We start from the raw sequence: 21,621 nt of genomic DNA, 5'->3' as shown, positions 1-21,621 counted from the left end.
CCTTCAAAATCAACAAAAACAGGTCAACACCATGACATATCAGAGTGAAACTAGCAAAATATAAAAACAGAGAATTCTGGAAGCAGCTAGGGACAAATGGTACTTAACCTACAAGTGTAGACACATAAGGGTAGTAGCAGACCTGTCCACTGAAACTTGAAGAAGTGAGTGGCAGGACATATTCAGTGTGCTGAATAGGGAGAATATGCAGTCAAGAATCCTTTATCCAGCAAGGCTGTTATTAGAAGGAGAGATTAAGGTTTTCCCAGACTAAACAAACAAACTAATTAACTAACTAAAGGACTTCATGACAACTAAATCAGCCCTGCAAGAGATCCTAAGGGGGACTCTGTGATGGAAAGCAGCAAAGACTATAAGGGACTGGAGACATCACCACAAACACAAAACCTACAGATAACACAATGGCATTAAATCCATATCTTTCAATAATCACTCTGAATGTAAATGGACTAACTGCCTGCCCCAATTAAAGACATAGGTTATCAGAATGGATAAAAAATAAGATCTATCTATATGCTATCTAAAAGAAACTCATTTTAGACCTGAGGACACCTGCAGATTGAAAATGAGGGGATGGAGAACCATCTATCATGCTAATGGAACATGAAAAAGAAAGACAGAGTTGCCATACTTATATCATACAAGCTAGATTTTATTTTATTTTTTTTTTCTTTCATAATTGAGTTTTTATTTGTTGTTCTGAGGATCAGTACAGACAATTCAATTTGTACATAATTCTTAACGTACGTACCGAAAACCTAAAAAAAACCCATGTAGCTGTGGTTCTTTTCTCAAAGTTATTCCAGTGACCTTCCAGCTTAAAATTTGGAGACAAATTTCCCTTAACAGTGTATCAAGTACCCGTATCTTCAAATGTTGATACGCTGTTACACTGTTGAGTCCCATTAATTCACAATTTAATGTCATATACGCTACATACTCAAATTTTCAATCTCGCACAGCACATTAACTTACTAGGAAACTGGACTACCACGACCAAGATGTTGGTCCAGTTACTAGGAAACTGGACTACCACGACCAAGATGTTACAGAATGCACAAAATTCTGACAGGGAGAGCCAAGATCAAGGAGTGGTTTTCTTTAGGAAACAATTCTACCAAAAACAACATGGGAATAGAAGTAATTTAAAATGTTCAAGACATATTAAATGCACGACTGACTCCAAACTGCCATTTTAGTATGCTTGATATTATACGATATAAAAACTACCCCATCTATGGAATGTTAAGCTGACACCCAAGACGATCAAAGCCTCCCATATTCAATATCCCATTTTCTGGTTGTACCAAAAAATAAACAACCAGCAAATGATTTCACCTCTTAAAAAAAAGCATTTACACTTAAAAAATGGGATGAGGTGGGATTCCCTCCTTCTTAAAAATGTTTCTAGAGCTACTAAAAAACTTGCATTTACAAAATAGTTGATAAAAATATTCCTCTGGATTGTACAAGAAGGGAGACAGGGACCACTGGTAAGACATGGGATATGATAGTAATCAGACTTGGCTTCTTTCTCTCCTGCTTCATCAGAGGCTGCCCTCTCCTCGTTTTTAGTTTCTCCGTTTTCTGCAGGTAAGTTTTCTTTTGTTTCTTGGTTAGCCACTTCAGCCTGTTTTCCCTTTGCTCCCCTTTTCCCCTTTGCATTTTTTTGTCTTAAGATTTCTCCTTTCCCGCCGCCTTTTTTGGTTTCGCTTCCACTTTTGCAGGAGCAGGTTTAGCTGACAACCTCGCCGACCTCCTCTTGGGGTCCTTCTTCGCTGCCCCCTCGGCAGAGCTGACCTTCCTCTTGGGCATGTGGCGGCAGGGCGGGCACATGCCGGGTGCCGGGTGCCTGCGGGCCACCACGCGCCAAGAGCCTTCATGAAGCTGGGCTGCCTGGCCGCTACCGCTCCTCCCGCCGCCCGAGCTGCTGCGACCCACAGCAGAGGCCACAAACTAGATTTTAAAACAAAGAGTGTAGCAGTGCCTGGGTGGCTCAGCTGGTGAAGCATCTGACTCTTGATTTCAGGTCAGGTCATGGTCTTGCAGTTTGTAGGTTCAAGCCCTGCATCGGGCTCATGCTGCTGATGGTGTGGAGCCTGCTTGAGATTCTCTCTTCCCCACCACCACTCATGTTCTCTCTCAAAATAAATAAACTTAAAAAAAAAATAAAAAATAAAACAAAGACTGTAACAAGAGATAAAAAAAAAGGCATTTTATCATAATGAAGGAGGCTATCCATCAAGAAGATCTAACAATTGTAAATGTTCATGCCCCAGCATGAAGCACCCAAACATATAAATCACTTAATCACAAACATAAACCAATATATTGATAATAATACTGAAATTGTAGGTGACTTTCATACTCCACTTACAACAAAGAACTGATCATCTAGGCAGAAAATCAAAAAGGAAACAATGGCTCTGAATGACATATTGGACCATGTGGACTTAAGACATATTTTCAGAACTTTTCATCCTAAAGCAGCAGAATACACATTCTGCTGCAGTGCACGTGGAACATTCCCCAAAATAGAAAACATACTGGGTCAAAAAACAGTCCTCAACAAGTACAAAAAGATTGAGATCATACCATATATATTTTCAGATCACAATGCTATGAAACTTGAAATCAACCACACACAAAAAAATTGGAAACCCCCAAATACATGGAGGTTAAAGAACATCCTACTAAAGAACTAGGAAATTAAAGAAGGAATTAAAAAATACATGGAAGCAAATGAAAATTGAACACGACAGTCCAAACCTTTTGGGATACAGCAAAGGCAGTCCTAAGAGGAAAATATATTGCAATTCAGAACTATCTCAAGAAGCAAGAAAGGTCCCAATACACAATCTTACACCTAAAGGAGCTAGAAAAGCAGCAGAAAATAAAGCCCAAAGCCAGCAGAAGAAGATTAGAGCAGAAATAAAGTATATGGAATTAAAAAAAAATTGTAGAACAGATCAATGAATCTAAGAGCTAGTTTTTTGAGAGTAAAGAAAATTGATAACCCCCTAGCCAGATTTATCAAAAAGAAAAGAAAGAGTACTCAAATAGATAAAATCACGAATGAAAGAGGAGGGATTGCAACCAACACCACAGAAATACAAATATTAGAGAATACTATGAAAAACTATACGCCAACAAACTGGACAATATAGAAGAAATAGACAAATTCCTAGACACCCACGCACTACCAAAACTCAAATGGGAAGAAATAGAAAATTTGAACAAACCCATAACCAGCAAAGAAATTGAGTTGGTTATCAAAAATCTCCCAACAAATGAGAGTCCTGGGCTAGATGGCTTCCCAGGAGAATTCTACCAGATTTTTCTTTTCTTCTTTCTTTCTTTCTTTCTTTCTTTCTTCTTTCTTTCTTTCTTTCTTTCTTTCTTTCTTTCTTTCTTTCTTTCATTTTTAAATTTACATCCAAGTTAGTTAGCATAGAGTGCAACAATGATTTCAGGAATAGATTCCAGTGATTCATCCCCTATATATAACACCCAGTGCTCATCCCAACAAGTGTCTTCCTTAATGCTCCTTACACATTTAGCCCATTCCCCCACCCACAACCCCTCCAACAACCCTGTTTCTTCTCCATATATGATAGTCTCTTATGTTTTGTCCCCCTCCCTGTTTTTATATTATTTTTGCTTCCCTCGCCTTATGTTCATCTGCTTTGTATCTTGAATCCCTCATATGAGTGAAGTTATATGATATTTGTCTTTCTTAGACTGACTAATTTTGCTTAGCATAATACCTCCTGGTTCCATCCATGTAGTTGCAAATGGGAAGATTTCATTCTTTTTGATTGCCGAGTAATACTCCATTGTATATATATATACCACATCTTCTTTATCCATTCACCTGTCAATGGACATTTGGGCTCTTTCCGTACTTCAGCTGTTGTCAATAGCATGGTTATAAACATTAGGGTGCATGTGACCCTTTGAAACAGCACCCCTATGTCCCAATACAAATATTTATCCAAATACCTAGTAGTGCAATTGCTGGATCTTAGGGTAATTGTATTTTTAACTTTTTGAGGAATCTCCACACTGTTTTCCAGAGTGGCTGCACCAGCTTGCATTCCCACCAACAATGCAAAAGAGATCCTCTTTCTCTGCATCCTCACCAACATCTCTTGTTGTCTGAGTTGTTAATTTTAGCCATTCTTACTGGTGTGAGGTGCTATCTCATTGTGGTTTTAATTTGTATTTGATTCTATCAGACATTTAAAGCAGAGTTAATACCTATTCTTCTCAAAGTGTTTCAAAAACTAGAAATGGAAGAAAAGCTTCCAGACTCATTCTATGAAGCCAGCATTACCTTGATTCCAAAACCAGATGAAGACCCCACATAAAAGGAGAATTACTGGCCAATATCCCTGATGAACCTGGATGCAAAATTCTCAACAAGGTATTAATAAATCAAATTCAATAGTACATTAAAAGAATTATTCACCACAATCAAGTGGGATTCATTCCTGGGCTACAGGGCTGGTTCAATATTCACAATTCAATCAATGTGATATACCACATCAATAAAAGAAAGGATAAGAACCATATGATCCTTTTCAACAGAGGCAAAACAAAAGCATTTGACAAAATACAACATCCTTTCTTGATAAAAAAAAAAAAAGGAACCCTCTAGAAAGTAGGGATAGAAGGAATATACCTTAACATCATAAAAACCATATATAAAAGGCCCACAGCTAATATCATACTCAATGAGGAAAAACTGAGGGCTCTCCCCCTGGGATCAGGAACATATCACATATGTCCACTCTCACCACTGTTTTCAACATAATACTGGAAGCCTTAGCCTCAGCAATCAGACAACAAAAAGATACAGGAGTCCAAACTGGCAAAGAAGTCAAACTTTCACTCTTTGCAGATGACATGATACTCTACATGGAGAACCCAAAAGACTCCACCAAAAAAACTAGAGCTGATACATGAATTCAGCAAAATCACAGGATATAAAATCAATGTATAGAAATAGGTTGCATTTCTATACACTAGGATTGAAGGAAAAGAAAGAGATATCAGGGAAGCAATCCCATTTATAATTGCACCCAAAAAAATATTTAGGAATAAACCTAACCAAAGACATAAAAGATCTATACATTGGAAACTATAGAAAGTTTATGAAAGAAATTGAAGAAGATAGAAAGAAATGGAAAAACATTCCATGCTTATGGATTGGAAAAACAAATATTGTTAAAATGTCGATACTACCCAGAGCAATATACACTTTCAAGGCAATCCCTATCAAAATAGCACCAGCATTCTTCACAGAGCTAGAACAAACAATTCTAAAATTTGTATGGAACCAGAAAAGACCCATATAGCCAAAGCAATGTTGAAAAAGAAAACCAAAGCTGGAAGCATCACAATTCCGAACTGCAAGCTGTATTACAAAGCTATAATTATCAAGACAGTATGGCACTGGCACAAAAACAGACACATAGATCAATGGAACAGAATACAGAACCCAGAAATGGACTCACAAATGTATGGCCAGCTAGTCTTCCTACAAAGTAGGAAAGAGTATCCAATGGATACAGTCTCTTGAGCAAATGGTTCTGGGAGAACTGGACAGTGACATATAGAAGAATGAAACTGGACCACTTTCTTACACCATACACAAAAATAAATTCAAATGGACAAAAGACCTAAATGTGAGACAGGAAACCATCAAAATCCTACAGGAGAAAACAGGCAGCAACCTCTTTGACCTCAGCCACAGCAACTTCTTACTTGACGTGTTTCTGAATATAAAGGAAATCAAAGCAAAAACGAACTATTGGGACCTAATCAAGATAAAAAGCTTCTGCATAGTGAAGGAAACAATCAATAAAAGTAAAAGGCAACCTACAAAATGGGAGAGTATATTTGCAAATGACATATCAGATAAAGGGTTAGTATCCAAAATCTATAAAGAACTTGCCCAACACAACACCAAGAAAACCCAAATAGTTCACTGAAGAAATGGGCAGAAGACATGAATAGACACTTTTCCAGATGGCTAACAGACACATGAAAAGATGCTTAACATCTCTCATCATCAGGGAAATACAAAGCAAAACCACACCTGTCAGAATGGCTAAAATTAACAACTCAGGAAACATCAGAAAATCTGAAGCGGGCTCCAGGTTCTGAGCTGTCAGCACAGAGCCCAATGGGGGCTTGAATTACCCTATTACCCTATGACCCAGCAATTGAACTACTAGGAATTTATCTAAAGGACACAAAAAATGCTGATTCCAAGGGGGCATATGCACCTCAATGTTTATAGCAGCACTATCAATAGCCAAATTATGGGAAGAACCCAATGTCCATCAACTGATGAATGGATTAAAAAGATATATACATATATGTATTATATAATCCCAGTGGAAATATAACATGTGTGTACACACACACACACACACACACACACATATCCAGTGGAATAGTACTCAATGATGAAAAAGAATGAGGTCTTGCCATTTGCAACAACGTGGATGGAACTGAAGAGTATTATGCTATTTAAAATAAGTCACTCAGATAAAGACAGATATCATATGATTTCACTCTTATGTGGAATTTAAGAAACTTAACAGATGATCATAGGGGAAGTGAAGGAAAAATAAAAACAGAGAGGGAGGCAAACCATAAAATACTCTTAAATATAGAGAACAAACTGAGGGTTGATGGGGATGGGGGGGAGGGTTGGGAAGTGTGTTAAATATGTGATGGGCATTAAGAAGGGCACTAGTTGGGATGAGCACTGGGTGTTATTTGTAAGTGATGAATCACTGGGTTCTACTCCTGAAGCCAAGACTACACTGTATGATAACTTGAGAATTAAAAAAAAGTTATAAATTTTTATAAAAATGCAAATAATTGCATTGGTGTCCTCCACTCATTTTTTATATGAAACTATTGTCAAAACCATATACTGTCAACATTATTCTTTTATTATTAGAAAATGTTTAGGGGACCCTGGGTGGCTCAGTCGGTTAAGCACCCGACTTCAGCCTAGGTCACAATATCGCCATTCCCGAGTTCAAATCCCGCATTGGGCTCTGTGCTGACAGCTCAGAGCCTGGAGCCTGCTTCAGATTTTGTGTCTCCCTCTCTCTCTGCCCCTCCCCACCCCACTCTCTCTCTCTCAAAAATAAAATAAACATTAAAAAAATTTTTTTAAGTGTTTACATTTCAGGATCACTTTCTCATTTTTCCTCAGATATTTCCATGAAGAAATTTGAAAAGAAAGTGAAATTTGTCTGTGATTATATCCAATCACCTATGAAGAATATCAAATTATTCTCATTTATTGGCCATCCCAATGGCATACCTGTAAGGCTGACAAGAACACAGAAAGGTAATAGTGCTCCTTACCAATCATGGTTTCGGGAGTGAAGCCCTGATATTTACAACCTGAATATCCTCTATATTAATCCATGTGAACATATTAGGTCACTGTAATATTAAGCGTTATTGGTAGGTGCCACATGTACAACTATAGGTGGCTTTCCCTACAAAATCTGCACACTATCCATCCTGTTCTGCCTGCATTGCAGCGCCCCCCACCTGCTGTAAGAGATGTGCATGCTGGTGTTCAGCATTCTCCAACAGGAGGCTGCCCTGTATTCCTTTGGGGACTTTTTACCCTTGCAGCTCTGCAGCCATGACAGGCTCTGTGATTGCTCCATTCTACCTCCTTTCTATTATAACTGAATCTGACCTTTCTGTCTTATCTGACACAGCCATTGCAATTGATTTAAAGTCCCTTTGAAAATGTGTGGTCTCTGCTGCAGAATGAGGGAAAATGATTCACAAATGGGAATGTAATGGAGAAGTGGGCTGATGGGGCTCCTGATTTTCAAGAGTTTGATGAAACAGCTTTTTCAGCTGGTATTTGTGGCCTCACTCTCTCTTGATATAAGTCCCACATGTGATTTGCCTGGTAAAGGAATCCAGGAGCCAGAGGTATGGTGGATTCTAGGCCTGTTTCTTTAAAAAGATCTGGAATCTGGATCCATCAGTGTACTCCATCATTTGTGTTATTCTTCTCATTAGAAGATAATTTTTGAGCATGCATTTCCAATTATGTGTACTTATTCATTTGTAAGTTGCATGGCTATCATACTTTTCTATAATTTTGTTATTAATATTACAAAAATAAAAACATTTTAAAGGAATAGATAAAATAAATAATAATTTGAAGTTTTGATATTTTCTTTCTGTATCCCAGCATTCTGTCTTGTTCACTCACCTTGATCTGAATACTTACTATGTTGAGGCCACCACTCTCAGTGAAGCTTCTTTATGTAAGAGGCAAGCTTGTGATGGAAGGGAACAAAGGAGGAAATGTATCTCCCAAAACTGGGTTTGATGTAATTTTAATGTTTAAGTACCTCCTTCTCTCAGAATCTGTAATGATTACCTTGAACTTTAGTAGCAACATTGAGAGAAATATACACTTTTCATAATGAAGTTTACCTGGAAAGATGGATAGAACTCTGAATTTTGAGGTGATCCCCAAGATTCCTACCCACTGGGATACATACTTTAAATTAGAGTATGGGTGGGACTGTGAATATGGTGGATTTCACAACTGTGATCAGATTACAAAGGTGAAGGGATTTAAAGACCTAATGAAAATCTGAAATGAGCTGACTTTTGGTTAATAAAAAGGGAGATTATCCTGGATGGGCCTGATATAATTAAGTGGGCTCTTAAAAGGTATTGGATCCTTCCCGAAGAAAGATTTGAAGCAGCAAAGACAATTTTCTGTGAGCCTTTAAGAAACAAACTGTAAATCTATGGAGAAGGCCCTGTGGCAAGGAAACAAACTCCAAGGAACTGAATTCTACCAATTGCCAGTGAACTAGAAAGAGTACCTAAAACTCAGATAAGGTAGAAGTTCTGACTGACACCTTGATTTTAACCCAGTCAAACCCAAAGATGAGGAACCAATTAACTTGTGCCTAGACTCCTGACTCATGGAAACTGAGACCATAAATTTTGTTATTTTTTTCTAAGCCACAAATTATAATAAGTTGTTATACAAGAATAGAAAACTAACACCAGAAGTAAAACGCATCATACTGGATTGTTATTTCACGAAAGTTAATAAAGTTAAGTTTCCTTCATGTGACATTATATACCCTCTAAATAACAAATTGCTATCATGAATATTTTCTGTACTCTGAAATATTTTACTTAAAAAAACAAAGTGAATTAACCTGTATAGGATGTTTTCATTTTTGTGCATTGAAATTATATTTTCCTTGCTCTGGTGATAGTGGAAAGCTTTTATTCTAGGGATATGTATCAACTGAATTATTAATTAAGTCATTCTTTTAAATTGGTTGGAGCAAAAAAAAGCGTTTAGCTTGGGTGATGAGACATTAGTGTGTTGTTTGGGGTATATCTCTTTGCCTTTGTGTCCATTAGTTATTTTAACTGACTGCACTAAGACATTTACAACCTCCTAATTTAAATAGCATTGTTGAGGTATAATTAACATATTATAAATTATACATCTATTTAGTGTAGGTTTGGTACATTTTGGTGTATGATCATATCCTTAAAATCATCATCACCACCAAGATAATGAACATATCACCCTAAATTTTTCCTCATACTCTTTTGGAATACCTCTTTATTATCCCACTCCACCACCCCCCATCCCCCAAATCCTCAGGCAATGTCTGATTTGATTTTGTTACTATAGTTTTTATTTTCTAGAATTTTATATAAATACAATTAAATAGATTTAAGATTTAAATAGATTTAAATAGATTTAAGTTGACAATATTTTGTCAACTTTCATTCAGAAAATTTTTTTCAGACTCATATATATTGTTGCATGTGTTCACAATTAGGTTGTTTCTAATTTTGAGTTATTTAATATAAAGTTTCTATAAATATCCTGGTCAAGTCTTTGCACAGACATAAGCTTTACTTCTCTAATGTTAAGTATCAAAGATTGGAATGGCTGGGTCATATGGTATGTTTGGTTTGTTATGGACCTGCAAAATCATTTTTACATTCCCTCCAGTGTTCCAGTTGGTCCACATTTTTGCCGGCACTTGGTATGTTCAGTCTTTTATTTTCCCTCCTCCAGTAGAAATTCATACCAACAGTGTGCTTTAATTTTTTCCAGCTTTTCTGAGGTTTAGTTAACAATTAAAATTGTAAGATATTTAAAGTATGCAACATGATGATTTGATATATGTTGCATTGTGGAAGGATTATACCCAACATATCCATCACCTCACATATTTACCTTTGTGTATATGTGTGGGTGTGAATATTTAAGTTCTACTCTCTTAGCAAATTTCAGTTATACAATACAGTGTTATCAACTGTAGTCACCATGTCATACATTATATTATATCCTTGGTCCTTATTCCTCTTAGAACTGAAAGTTTGTACCCTTTTACCAAACTCTTCTTTTTCCTTCACCCCTCAGACCCTCATAACCACATTTCTACTCTAAGTTCAACTTTTTTTCTTTTTTTTTTCTTGGGACTCCACACATAAGTGATACCATATAGCATTTGTCTTCCTCTGTCTGGCTTATTTCATTTAACACAGTGTCCTCCAGGTTTATCCATGTTGTCACAAATGACAGGATTTCCTTTTTTTGGTAGGAAATGTTTTAATTATTTTTTGATAGGAAGTATGGACTGAAGTTAAGTTTTTTTGAGTATAGATATCCACTTATTTAATCACATTGTTGAACTTTTACATTTAGTTTTATTATTTATATAATTTAAATATATCACTTTATAATTTATGTTCAATTGTTTCATCTTTTTCCACCTGCTGTTGAGGTTTGATTTTGTTTTTAGCTATTCCATTCAATCTCCATTGTTGGCTTATTAGCTATAAATCTAATCAGTGATTGTTTCAGTTGTATAGTATACATCTCTAACCTAATACAGTTTACTTTCAACAGACATTATATCCCTTAATGTACAATATAAAATATTTACATTTATAAATTTCCATTTCTCTCCTCTTGGCTTTTATGCTGTTTTCACACATTTTACATGTTATTATACTATACCACATCAGAAAATTATCTTTTAAAAAGATTTAATTAGAATAGAATAGAAACCCCAGAATTAGACCCACAAAAGTATGGCCAACTCATCTTTGACAAAGCAGGAAAGAATATCCAATGGAAAAAAGACAGTCTCTTTAACAAATGGTGCTGGGAGAACTGGACAGCAACATGCAGAAGAATGAAACTAGACCACTTTCTTGCACCATTCACAAAAATAAACTCAAAATGGATGAAGGACCTGAATGTGAGACAGGAAACCATCAAAACCCTAGAGGAGAAAGCAGGAAAAAACCTCTCTGTCCTCAGCCACAGCAATTTCTTACTTGACACATCCCCAAGGGCAAGGGAATTAAAAGCAAAAATGAACTATTGGGACCTCATCAAGATAAAAATGTTCTGCACTGCAAAGGAAACAACCAACAAAACGAAAAGGCAACCGACGGAATGGGAAAAGATATTTGCAAATGACGTACCGGACAAAGGACTTGTATCCAAAATCTATAAAGAGCTCACCAAACTCCACACCCGAAAAACAAATAATCCAGTGAAGAAATGGGCAGAAAACATGAGTAGACACTTGTCTAAAGAAGACATCCAGATGGCCAACAGGCACATGAAAAGATGCTCAACGTCGCTCCTCATCGGGGAAATACAAATCAAAACCACACTCAGATACCACCTCACGCGAGTCAGAGTGGGTAAAATGAACAAATCCCAAGAGAAACGGGAACCCTCTTGCACTGTTGGTGGGATTGCAAACTGGTGCAGCCGCTCTGGCAAACAGTGTGGAGGTTCCTCAAAAAATTAAAAATAGATCTACCTTATGAGCCAACAATAGCACTGCTAGGAATTTGCCCAAGGGATACAGGAGTGCTGATGCATAGGGACACTTGTACCCCAATGTTTATAGCAGCACTTTCAACAATAGCCAAATTATGGAAGGAGCCTAAATGTCCATCAACTGATGAATAGATAAAGAAATTGTGGTTTTATACACAATTGAATACTACGTGGCTATGAGAAAGAATGAAATATGTCCTTTTGTAGCAACGTGGATGGAACTGGAGAGTGTTATGCTAATTGAAATGAGTCATACAAAGACAGGTGCCATATGTTTTCACTCTTTTGTGGGTCCTGAGAAACTTAACAGAAGACCATAGGGGAGGGGAAGGGGAAAAAAAGGTTACAGAGGGAGGGAGCCAAAACATAAGAGACCCTTAAAAACTGAGAACATCAACTGAGGGTTGATGGGGGGTGGGAGGGAGGGGAGTGTGGGTGATGGGTATTGAGGAGGTCACCTGTTGGGATGAGCACTGGGTGTTGTATGGAAACCAACTTGACAACAAATTTCATATAAAATTAAATTAAATTAAATAAGAAAGAAAGAGATTTAATTATTAAAAAATATTTTACACTTACCCTGTTCCACAACTTCAGCTCTAGGTAATGTTCAATAATATGTTTCTTCTTCTGCCCTTTCAGATCTAGAGGTGGAATGTTCTTCCTACTGTTACTAGTCTCTGCCTTCCATTTCTTGCTAGATCCTTCATCTCTCACATAGCTCTATAAGCAAAGCCTTTATTACATGTTCTTCAGAAGACCACTTTGTGCCATCTGTTTCTAGAATGGTAATGTACTGATATAAAATTTAAACACAATTCCTCTCTTTTTTCTATGAACACTTGGAAAGGCAGCTTTTGTGGATTATCCCAGGGGTGTCCATTTACATAGCAGTTCCTGAGAGAACACTGGTCTATCTTTCAGATACCATCCACTTACTATTTTCAAGATCAAGTCACATGAAAAAAAAGTACGTTCATACACAGAGACCAAGATGTTTTGTTTATATCAGTCATTGCACATTTATTACATTTCTGATCAGCCTGAATAGATTTTTGTGAATACTACAGATTTCTCAAAGAGCAAGATTTTAGTTTAATAGTGATTATTTTTATTGAACTGTCATTGAAATAAAATGTTCTATTATTTTCAGGTGTACAACATGTGATTTGACAATTCTGTACATTGTGCAATGCTTACCACAATAAGTATAGTTACCATCTGTCACCATGCAGTTATTACAATATTATTGACTATATTCCTTATGCTGTACTTTTAATCCCAGAGACATTCATTTTACAACTGGAAGTTTGTACTTTTAAAAAAAGGTTTTTTTGGCGTTTATTTATTTTTGAGAGACAGAGATAAAGCACTAGCGGAGGAGCAGCAGAGAGAGAGGGAGACACAGGATCCGAAGCAGGCTCCAGGCTCTGAGCTATCAGCACAGAGCCCGACACGGCCTCAAACTCACCAACCGCGAGATCATGACCTGAGCAGAAGTCGGACACTTACCCAACTGAGCCACCCAGATGCCACTGGAAGTTTGTACTTTTTAATCTCCTTTATCTTTTTATCTATCTCTTCACCCCCACTTTGCTCTGACAACCACCAGTTTGTTCTCTGTATTTACAAATCAGTTTCTGATTTTTGTTTGTAGGTTGTTTTGCTTTTTAGATTCCACATATAAGTGAAATCATATGATATTTGTATTTCTCTGACTTATTTCACTTAGCATAATATCCTCTAAGTCCATCCATGTTGTCACAAATGGCAAGATTTCATTCTTTTTTATGGCTGAACAATATTCCATTGTGTATATACACCACATCTTTATCCATTTATCTACTAACAGGCACTTAGGTTGTCTCCATATCTTGTCTATTGTAAATAATGTTGCAATAAACATAAGGGTGTGTGTATCTTTTTCAATTAGTGTTTTTGTTTACTTTAGGGAAATTCCCAGCAGTGGAATTACTGAAATGTATTAATTTCTATTTTTAACTTTTTGAGTAAACTCCATACTGTTTTCCATAGTGGCCACTACAATTTACATTCTCACCAGCACTGTATAAGGGTGCCCTTTCTCCAATCCTTGCCAACACCTGTTATTTCTCATCTTACTGTGGTTTCGATTTGCATTTTCCCAGTGATTAGTGATGTTGAGTATCTTCTTATGTATGTTTTGGTCACCTGTATATCTTCTTTGGAAAAATGTCTATTCAGATTGTCTACTCATTTTTTAATAGAATTGTTTGCTTTACTGGTGTTGAGTTGGTTTTATTAATGTTTTCTAATTTTTTGGTGTTTTCTATTTCATTGATTTCCACACTGATATTTTTAATTTACTTTACTCTGCATACTTTTGGTTTTATTTGATCTTCTTTTCTGGCTTTTAAGATGGAATCTGAGGTCATTGATTTAAAATCTTTTCTAATATATTTAGTACTATAAAATTTCTTCTAAGTACTTGATGAGGGAGATTCCACTAATATTGAAGGGTTTCCTTTTTTTTTATAGTTACACAGAGTGAGCCAGGGCTGGGCAGAGAGAGGGGGAGAGAGAGAATCCCAAGTAGACTCTGTGCTAGTAGCACAGAGTTGATCAGGGCTCAACCAAGAGTTGAGCTTGGTTGAGTTGGTTCAGCTTGTGCTGAAACCAAGAGTATGCTTAACCAACTGAGCCACCCAGGAGCCCCAAAATGTTTCCTTTTTTAGTATATGTGCTGCCCAAGCGAGCACAAGTGTTTCCTTTTTCATTCAGCCCAAAATACTTTTTTGTTTGGCTCTATTTTAACCCATGAGTTATTCACAAGTGTTTTGCTTGATTTTCAAGTATGTGAGGAAATTCTAGAGATCTGTTTTTACTTCTAATTAAATTCCAGTATTGTTAGAGAGCATACATTGTAAAAATGGAATCATTTTAAGTTTATTGATACTTATTTTGTAGCCTAGAATAGTTAAATGTTTATTACGCATTGCAAAGAATGTGTATTCTATAAATGTCTATTAGACCAAGTTCATTGGTAGTGTTTATCAAGTCTTCTATGCTAGTATTGAATTTCTGTCTACATGTTCCATCTTATTGAGAAATGAGTATTGAAATCTGATTGTAACTGTTGATTTTTCTGAAATTCTATCAGTTTTATCTTAAGGTATTTTGAAACTATGTTATTAGGCACACACACATTTAGCAGTGTGTGTCTGCTTGATAAATTGGCCCTTTTATCATTATAATTGTGAAAAAGTAAATGAATGCATAACTCAGTTGATCAATTAGTTTAAAGAAATTGGCATAAGAATAAAAAGATCTAGAGACCAGATGGAAGAAGCTTTGTTTATATTTTTAATTTTTTTTTAATGTTTATTTTTGAGAGAGATAGAGGCAGAGTGGGAGCGAGGGAGGGGCAGAGAGAGGAAGAAATAGAACTTGAAGTAGGTTCCAGGCTCCAAACTGTCAGCACAGAACCAGACACGGGGCTCCAACTCACGAACTGCTGGATCATGACCTGAGCCGAAGTCAGACGCTTAACCGGTTAAGCCAGCCAGGCGCCCCTGTTTATGTTTTTAGAGGGAAGGTCTTCTGTGTTTTTAAATTATTGAAAATGTAATCAACAATGTTGATGTGTCTGTATTAAAAATGATACTTCTATGAAAAGTTAGAAAAGAAAAAACAAGAAAAAAGCATTCTGCATGTTTTCCAAGGAACAAACTTTCTTCTTTGCTGTGCAATAATAGAGGTTTGGTACAAAAATAACCACACAAAGTGAAAGGAAAAAATCAATAGTATTGTTATCTTCACAGCTAAATTCTTAACATTTTTTCTGATATATATTAAAAAAGGAAAATTGGCAAATATTTTAGGTTAAGTACCAATGTTTAAAAAAAACCAAACAAACTGGGACTAAATCCCTAGATTTACCAATTTCAAAAAGAAAGAAACATTTTATAAATTAAAATTTTATGAAATAAATGCAATTTTATAAAATTTGTAAATTTAGGCAATAAATGACTTGCCCAAGTAATCTAGTAGGTGGAATCCAGGGGCCAAATTCTATAAAACATATTTATTGACTCTATAAAATAAATTGGACATAGCAAATAGCTATGTAAAGAGTTACTATATAAAATTGTGGTGGAAACAAAAAGTTCAGTTATCTTCCTCCTGTAGTATCAGAAATACCTGACCCATCTGAGATAGGTGAGTTTTAGTGGTCACTGTAAACACATGGTAGAGACTGTGAAATCACAGAGAGAGATGCTGTCAATTCCAGCTCCTGGACTCAGAGAAGGAAGAGTGGCAGATGTAGTTACAGTGAATGAGGGTGAGAAATTCTAAAAAATCAGCTTCATTTCCCCCCATCCAGGGGGCCAACTAATGCACAAAAATGCCTAGAACCAAAGAGCTGTGTAATCCACGTTTCCTACAAAAGATGTTAGCATTTTCTAAATCCTCACCTACTGTGCCTGGCAGGCATTACATGACACTTTTCTGGAAGTTTCATCAGCGTCATGTGCACATCTGTGACACAATGTGTCTGTGCAGAGCCCAGAGTGGACATCCCTGAGTAAATGGACTCTTCAGGTTACTACAGCCGGTGACCAGCCAGGAAGGGGTACAGCAGCAAACTAAGGAAGGTGACTTGTAGCTGTTTGGAAAATACAACGGTTCACGTGACGAAGACCAATCTCGTGCCAGAAATGGTTGAGTCAAACCGACTTCAAATAACTGGTGGCAGTTATGAAGCCCCTGGATTATCCAGATATGGATGTTCCTTACTGTGCCCATGGTGTGACCACAACATAGTAGCTGTATATATTTGGGAACACTTTCAGAAATGTATTTCTATGGCAGTTAGTTATAAAGTGAGTGAAACTAAAAATACAATCTATCAAGAAGAATCACTGTTTGGGGTTAACATTGTAGAACGACTACTTTGGAAGAGATCTTTATTCCTTGGAGTATTAAGAAGACATCACATAATTGCTGTCCTTGCACATTGTGTTCTAGAGTGCCTGGTTTATTGAAATCAGCATGAGGCCAGTTGTAAATATTTATTTTAAATCCAAATTTATAATATATCTTAAGTATCATGTAAAAAGTATTTCATCTGTAGATTAAGAATCACTTCATTTTCAGCAAAATGTTTTTATATAAAACTTCTTGAAAACAAAAGGGATCTGTTTTTGTTTTTTTCTCTAATTTTTGATACCAATTTTTTTGGAAATATATAAATGGTAAAACTTCTTTTAAGATTTTAAGATAGGTGAATCTCACTAAAAGTAAAATACAGATGGCCATAGAGTCTGGAAAAACTAATATATATTTAATGGATTGATACCCCTTGATTTCTTATTCTGAGGAAAATGTGCAAGTTTATTCCATGAAACCATCTGAAGCAATGTATGTAATATGCAATGATTGAAGGAAATTCTTCTTTAATATACATTGTTCATTATAATTTTGCGCAACTTAATGAACTGTGAATTACTAGTGAGGAAAAGCACATTCAACTTATTACAGCAAGAAAGTACTTACTATGGACATTTCCCATGTTTCCAGACTTTCTGCCACCCTGAGCAACTTTAATTCAAAAAACTAAGGAAAAATCACTTATTTTAACCATGTTAAAATAGTAACTTGAAAAAGAGATTTTCCTGTATAAACTTTTTCTAATTGAGCCCTTTTTGTTCTGATCAATAAACTTATCTGCATAACTTGTGCTATAAAAAAATGATCTGATAGAATGCTAAATGACATCCATGACCATACTCCATTTTATGATTCAATGATATCATAAAGGAATAAAGTAGAAAAATTAACAAAAAAAGAAAAAAATAATAAAGTAGAAAAATTAATAGTTATAAATTGTTTAATTATGTGGGAAAAATGAATTTCTTGTTAAAATAGACCAAAAGAGCCCTTGTGTCAGCCTTGCTCCTCTTAGAGAAAGAACTGCGATGTCATCATCCCAATGGAAAATCTGAGAGACTTAACCTGTGATACATCTTGACAGCTGTCATTGAAATTTTATCAAGGACAATTTGTTGCTTACGAGTATTGAGAAATATGTAGTCTCATTGTAATGTACCCTTTGGAAAGTGCTGGATATATAACAAATGAAGTTTCATTATTCATGATAATATAAATATTGATTAAAATGATTAAATCAATTAATATGTTAATATATCCCTTGCTCAGTAATTTTTAAGCTATCTATATATCTCAAAAAAGACATATTTCATAATATTTCAAATTTATTCTAAACAATGTGTCCTTTTTTATCCCTGTAATAATATAAAGTGGATCTTGACTGCCTATCTTAGAAAATGTGCATTTCATAGAATTAAAAATGAATCCTTCTCAATAGTTTGTCCTTTTTTTTAAATGTTAGCTGAACATTAGGACTGTGTTATATACTGAAGACATGTATAATAATATTATTTATCATTGAAGGAATAAAATGATATAAAGAAGTATAATTTTGCTAGATGATATAATAGGAATATTACCAGGAATTTCACTTATTTGTGAAAAATATTCACAGATAGATAGCTTGTTAAAAAATAAAACCCACAAGCCTGATGCAAACTGTTAGGTGCAAAATAATGTGCTAATTACATAGACCTCTGCAAGACAAGTATAAATCCAGACACTTCTTTTCTGGTTTATTTCATTTCTAGAGTCCATTTGTTGCAGGTCTTTATTATGTTTTCAAAGTAAATAAGTAAGCCATTTGCAGTTCAGGTCTTGTCCCCAAGAGAATAAAAAAAAATATGCAACAGTGACACCATTTGGCTGGATAATAACTAAACCTGGACAAATAAGATATTTTCTCTCATTGGAGACTGTTTTAGTTGTGTTTAAAAATTGTGATTCTCAAGTTAATGGGCACCTGTGGAAATTCATTTTGCAAATCTACACGTAGAATCAGTAATTCTTTTGTTCAGAGTCAATAACATTACAAAAGAAAAAATTCCCAAGCATTTCCCCAAGCAGAGACCCCCATTTAGCACAATGCTGACAATGCCTGAGTGTTTTGAGAATTGCAATAGGGGCATAACGCTGCTAGTATGCTAGTTTCATATTTACCAAGGACTTGTCAATATTTGTCTGTTTGGGATCTTGAAAAATGGATGCGAGGTCTCTGTGAGGTCTTTGTGTTGAGTCTCTATGGGGTATCTGTGTAAGGTCTCAATGTGAAATGTCTGTGAGGCAGTGAAAGACTTCTGTGCACTGTCTGTAGATGAAGTCTTTGTGTGAGGTTTCTATGTGAGGTCTTTTTGAGGCCATGTGATGTCTCTGAGTGTTGTTTCTGGGTGAGGTCTCTGCGTGAGGTCTGTATGGAAGGTACCATTGGGAAGTCTTGATAGGTTTGCTGTTAGGTCTCTGGAAAATCTCTGAAATCTGTACTAGGTTTCTGTCTGAGAATCTGTGGGGCAACATGAAGTCCCTATACGAGGTCTCAGTGTGAGGTCTCTGTAAGGCAATATTCTAGTCACCATGGAAGTTGTCTGTGTGAGAGAGGTCTCTGTTGAGAGTTGTCTCTGTAAGTTCTGTGTGTTCTCTTTGCTGGGAAGTGTCTCTGTGTTGTCTCTGCATGAAGTGTCTCTGTGTGGGTGTCTCCATTTCTGGCCTTGCCACACCTTATGGAAATCTGAGCAACAGAAGGGTGAAGGCACTTGCTTCTTTGTGTTTGAGGGGTGGGGGTGGGGGAGGGGTTGTGTTGTTGTTTGTTTCTTTTCTGTTCCTTCAGCATCCCCATCTGCAGCACTTCTGGCAGGGGCTATGTGGTCCACATCTAGCCCCTACTCCTGTCCCAGAACTCAACTCTCAGTGCCCTTTGAAGACTTAATAGCAACCAGGCTCAGGGCCCCTTGCTCTGTCCCACCCTCTCCTAAGCTCCCAAGGGCCCCAAGGTGCTGTCTGTGCTGGGTCCCAATCCCTTTCCACAGGTCTTGGCTCCACTTACATTGCTGGACCCACTCTGGAGGCTGACTCAGGAATTGGGTCCCAGAGGCAAGACCTGGCTCCAGGGAGAAACCAGTGACACAAGCAGGCTTAAACCCACTCTGCCCCTCCACCCCAGGTCCCACATGTTGGGCATCCTGACAGGCATGGGGGACAGGGCCCATTCCTGTTATCCTCTGGATCAAGGGCATCTCCTGGAGCAACTCTCTACCATGGGAATGATGCCCTCTGCAGCTGTGCCTACTGTGCACAAAGCACAGACTAACGCTAGAGAAATTGCTCATCTTCTTGCTTTCTCATATGGATAGAGGCCAGGGGAGGGGGAAAGCTGTGCTAGAAGTGGAGAGAGCAGTGGACCACTCCTGAGCTATACCTCCCCATTTTGAACAGGTCATTTCCATGCTCTCCCCAACTCCCATTTCACAAATCCTGTCTGATGGCCTCATCTGCTGGACTCTGGAGTATGCAAGGACTGGGAGCCAGACGAGACTTACTACATGATTGCAGGCCAGTCTCTGGGCCTTTTAACTCCCCACCACTCCTTGAGGAGGAGTTCTACAGCCCTGTGTTTAAATAAAGGTCACCAGACTGGGAGTTACATCTGAAGCTCCCTAATCCTGGCTTTTCCACCTGAATTCTTGAATTCAAGAGGTGATAATGTGTAAGTGTATTAAATATATTATTAGGAGATTAACCTTCCCTCATTTGCTTTACATCTACAAATTTGACCATCTGTTCTGGATATAAAAGTGGCTTCTCTATGTCTGTGATCTTAGAGCTGGAGTGGGGTGGAGACCATGATGGGGTATGATGAGCCACTGAGCCCTTAACTTTTTCTTTCCTCCAGGCCTGTAGATGGTGGTGGGATATCAGAGGCTCTTCATTCACTGCAAATTTATAGGCACCATGTGCCACTTTGCCTTTTTCTTTGGATCCAAACTTTTCAACTTGTCTCCCACATCCCATTCTAAGTTCATAGTATTCAACCGTCACATAGTTACTACATACAGATACACTCAATCTTGTTTCATTAATCCAGAACTCCTTCTCTGGGGTTAACATAGAGGGAAAGCAGGTGACCCTTGAATATTCATTTGGGGTAAAGGTGAACATAGCCCTTAGCAACTTCCCTGATGTTCTCTCACTTACACATACTCAGAGCTGGAAGTGCCATCCTCATCACTGGAAGTACAGGAAAGGCAGAGGTGGAAGAGGGTGACATTAAAGCTAAGCTCAGAGGGGTTCACAGGGCCTAACTCAACCTCAGCTCTTCACAAGAGAGAGAAGGGGCTCTCAAGAGCAAGTGCCCTCTATTCTTCACCAAGAGATCCAGGAAAAGGATTTCTCCTGCTTCTGAACTTTAGGCCTAGTACCCTCTACCAAATTTCAATCCACTTGGTTCTGATACTTCCTGGAGCCTGAGTGGGACCCTGAGTCCAGCCCCATGATGTCTGGAAACCTATCCCCTATAGCTGTATAAATTTCAAAGTAGAGTGGAAGCAAGAGAAAGGCAAGTTAAGCCAGATCTTGGGTAAGGTCTTCATAGGTATTTCTCATATTTTTAGGGTAGTTTTTGTTTGCATAATGACAGTATCATGAAAACAATGTATAATGAAAGGATAAAGAGCAAGCCTACAATGCCCAAGGCCAAAATCCCTCCATTCTCCTCCCTTCTAGAAGCCAAAGTACATACTGAGCACAGCACAGACAAAAGC

General features: G+C 37.1%; 1 protein-coding gene across 1 annotated transcript; it reads right to left on the bottom strand.

The window, feature by feature from the left end:
- Positions 1-1,098: 1,098 nt before the first annotated feature.
- On the bottom strand, positions 1,099-1,861 carry LOC109260774 (non-histone chromosomal protein HMG-14-like). Its single transcript, XM_053908633.1, is given in 2 exon segments — positions 1,099-1,683; positions 1,686-1,861. Coding segments are annotated over 2 exon segments (552 nt in total). The 5' UTR covers positions 1,858-1,861; the 3' UTR covers positions 1,099-1,303.
- Positions 1,862-21,621: the final 19,760 nt, after the last annotated feature.

Source organism: Panthera pardus, unplaced genomic scaffold, assembly GCF_024362965.1.
Source record: "Panthera pardus isolate Hobbes unplaced genomic scaffold, ASM2436296v1 HiC_scaffold_20, whole genome shotgun sequence".
Lineage (NCBI taxonomy): Eukaryota > Metazoa > Chordata > Mammalia > Carnivora > Felidae > Panthera > Panthera pardus.
The sequence above is the reverse complement of the archived record's forward strand: the minus strand, read 5'-3'. Positions and strand labels throughout refer to the sequence as shown.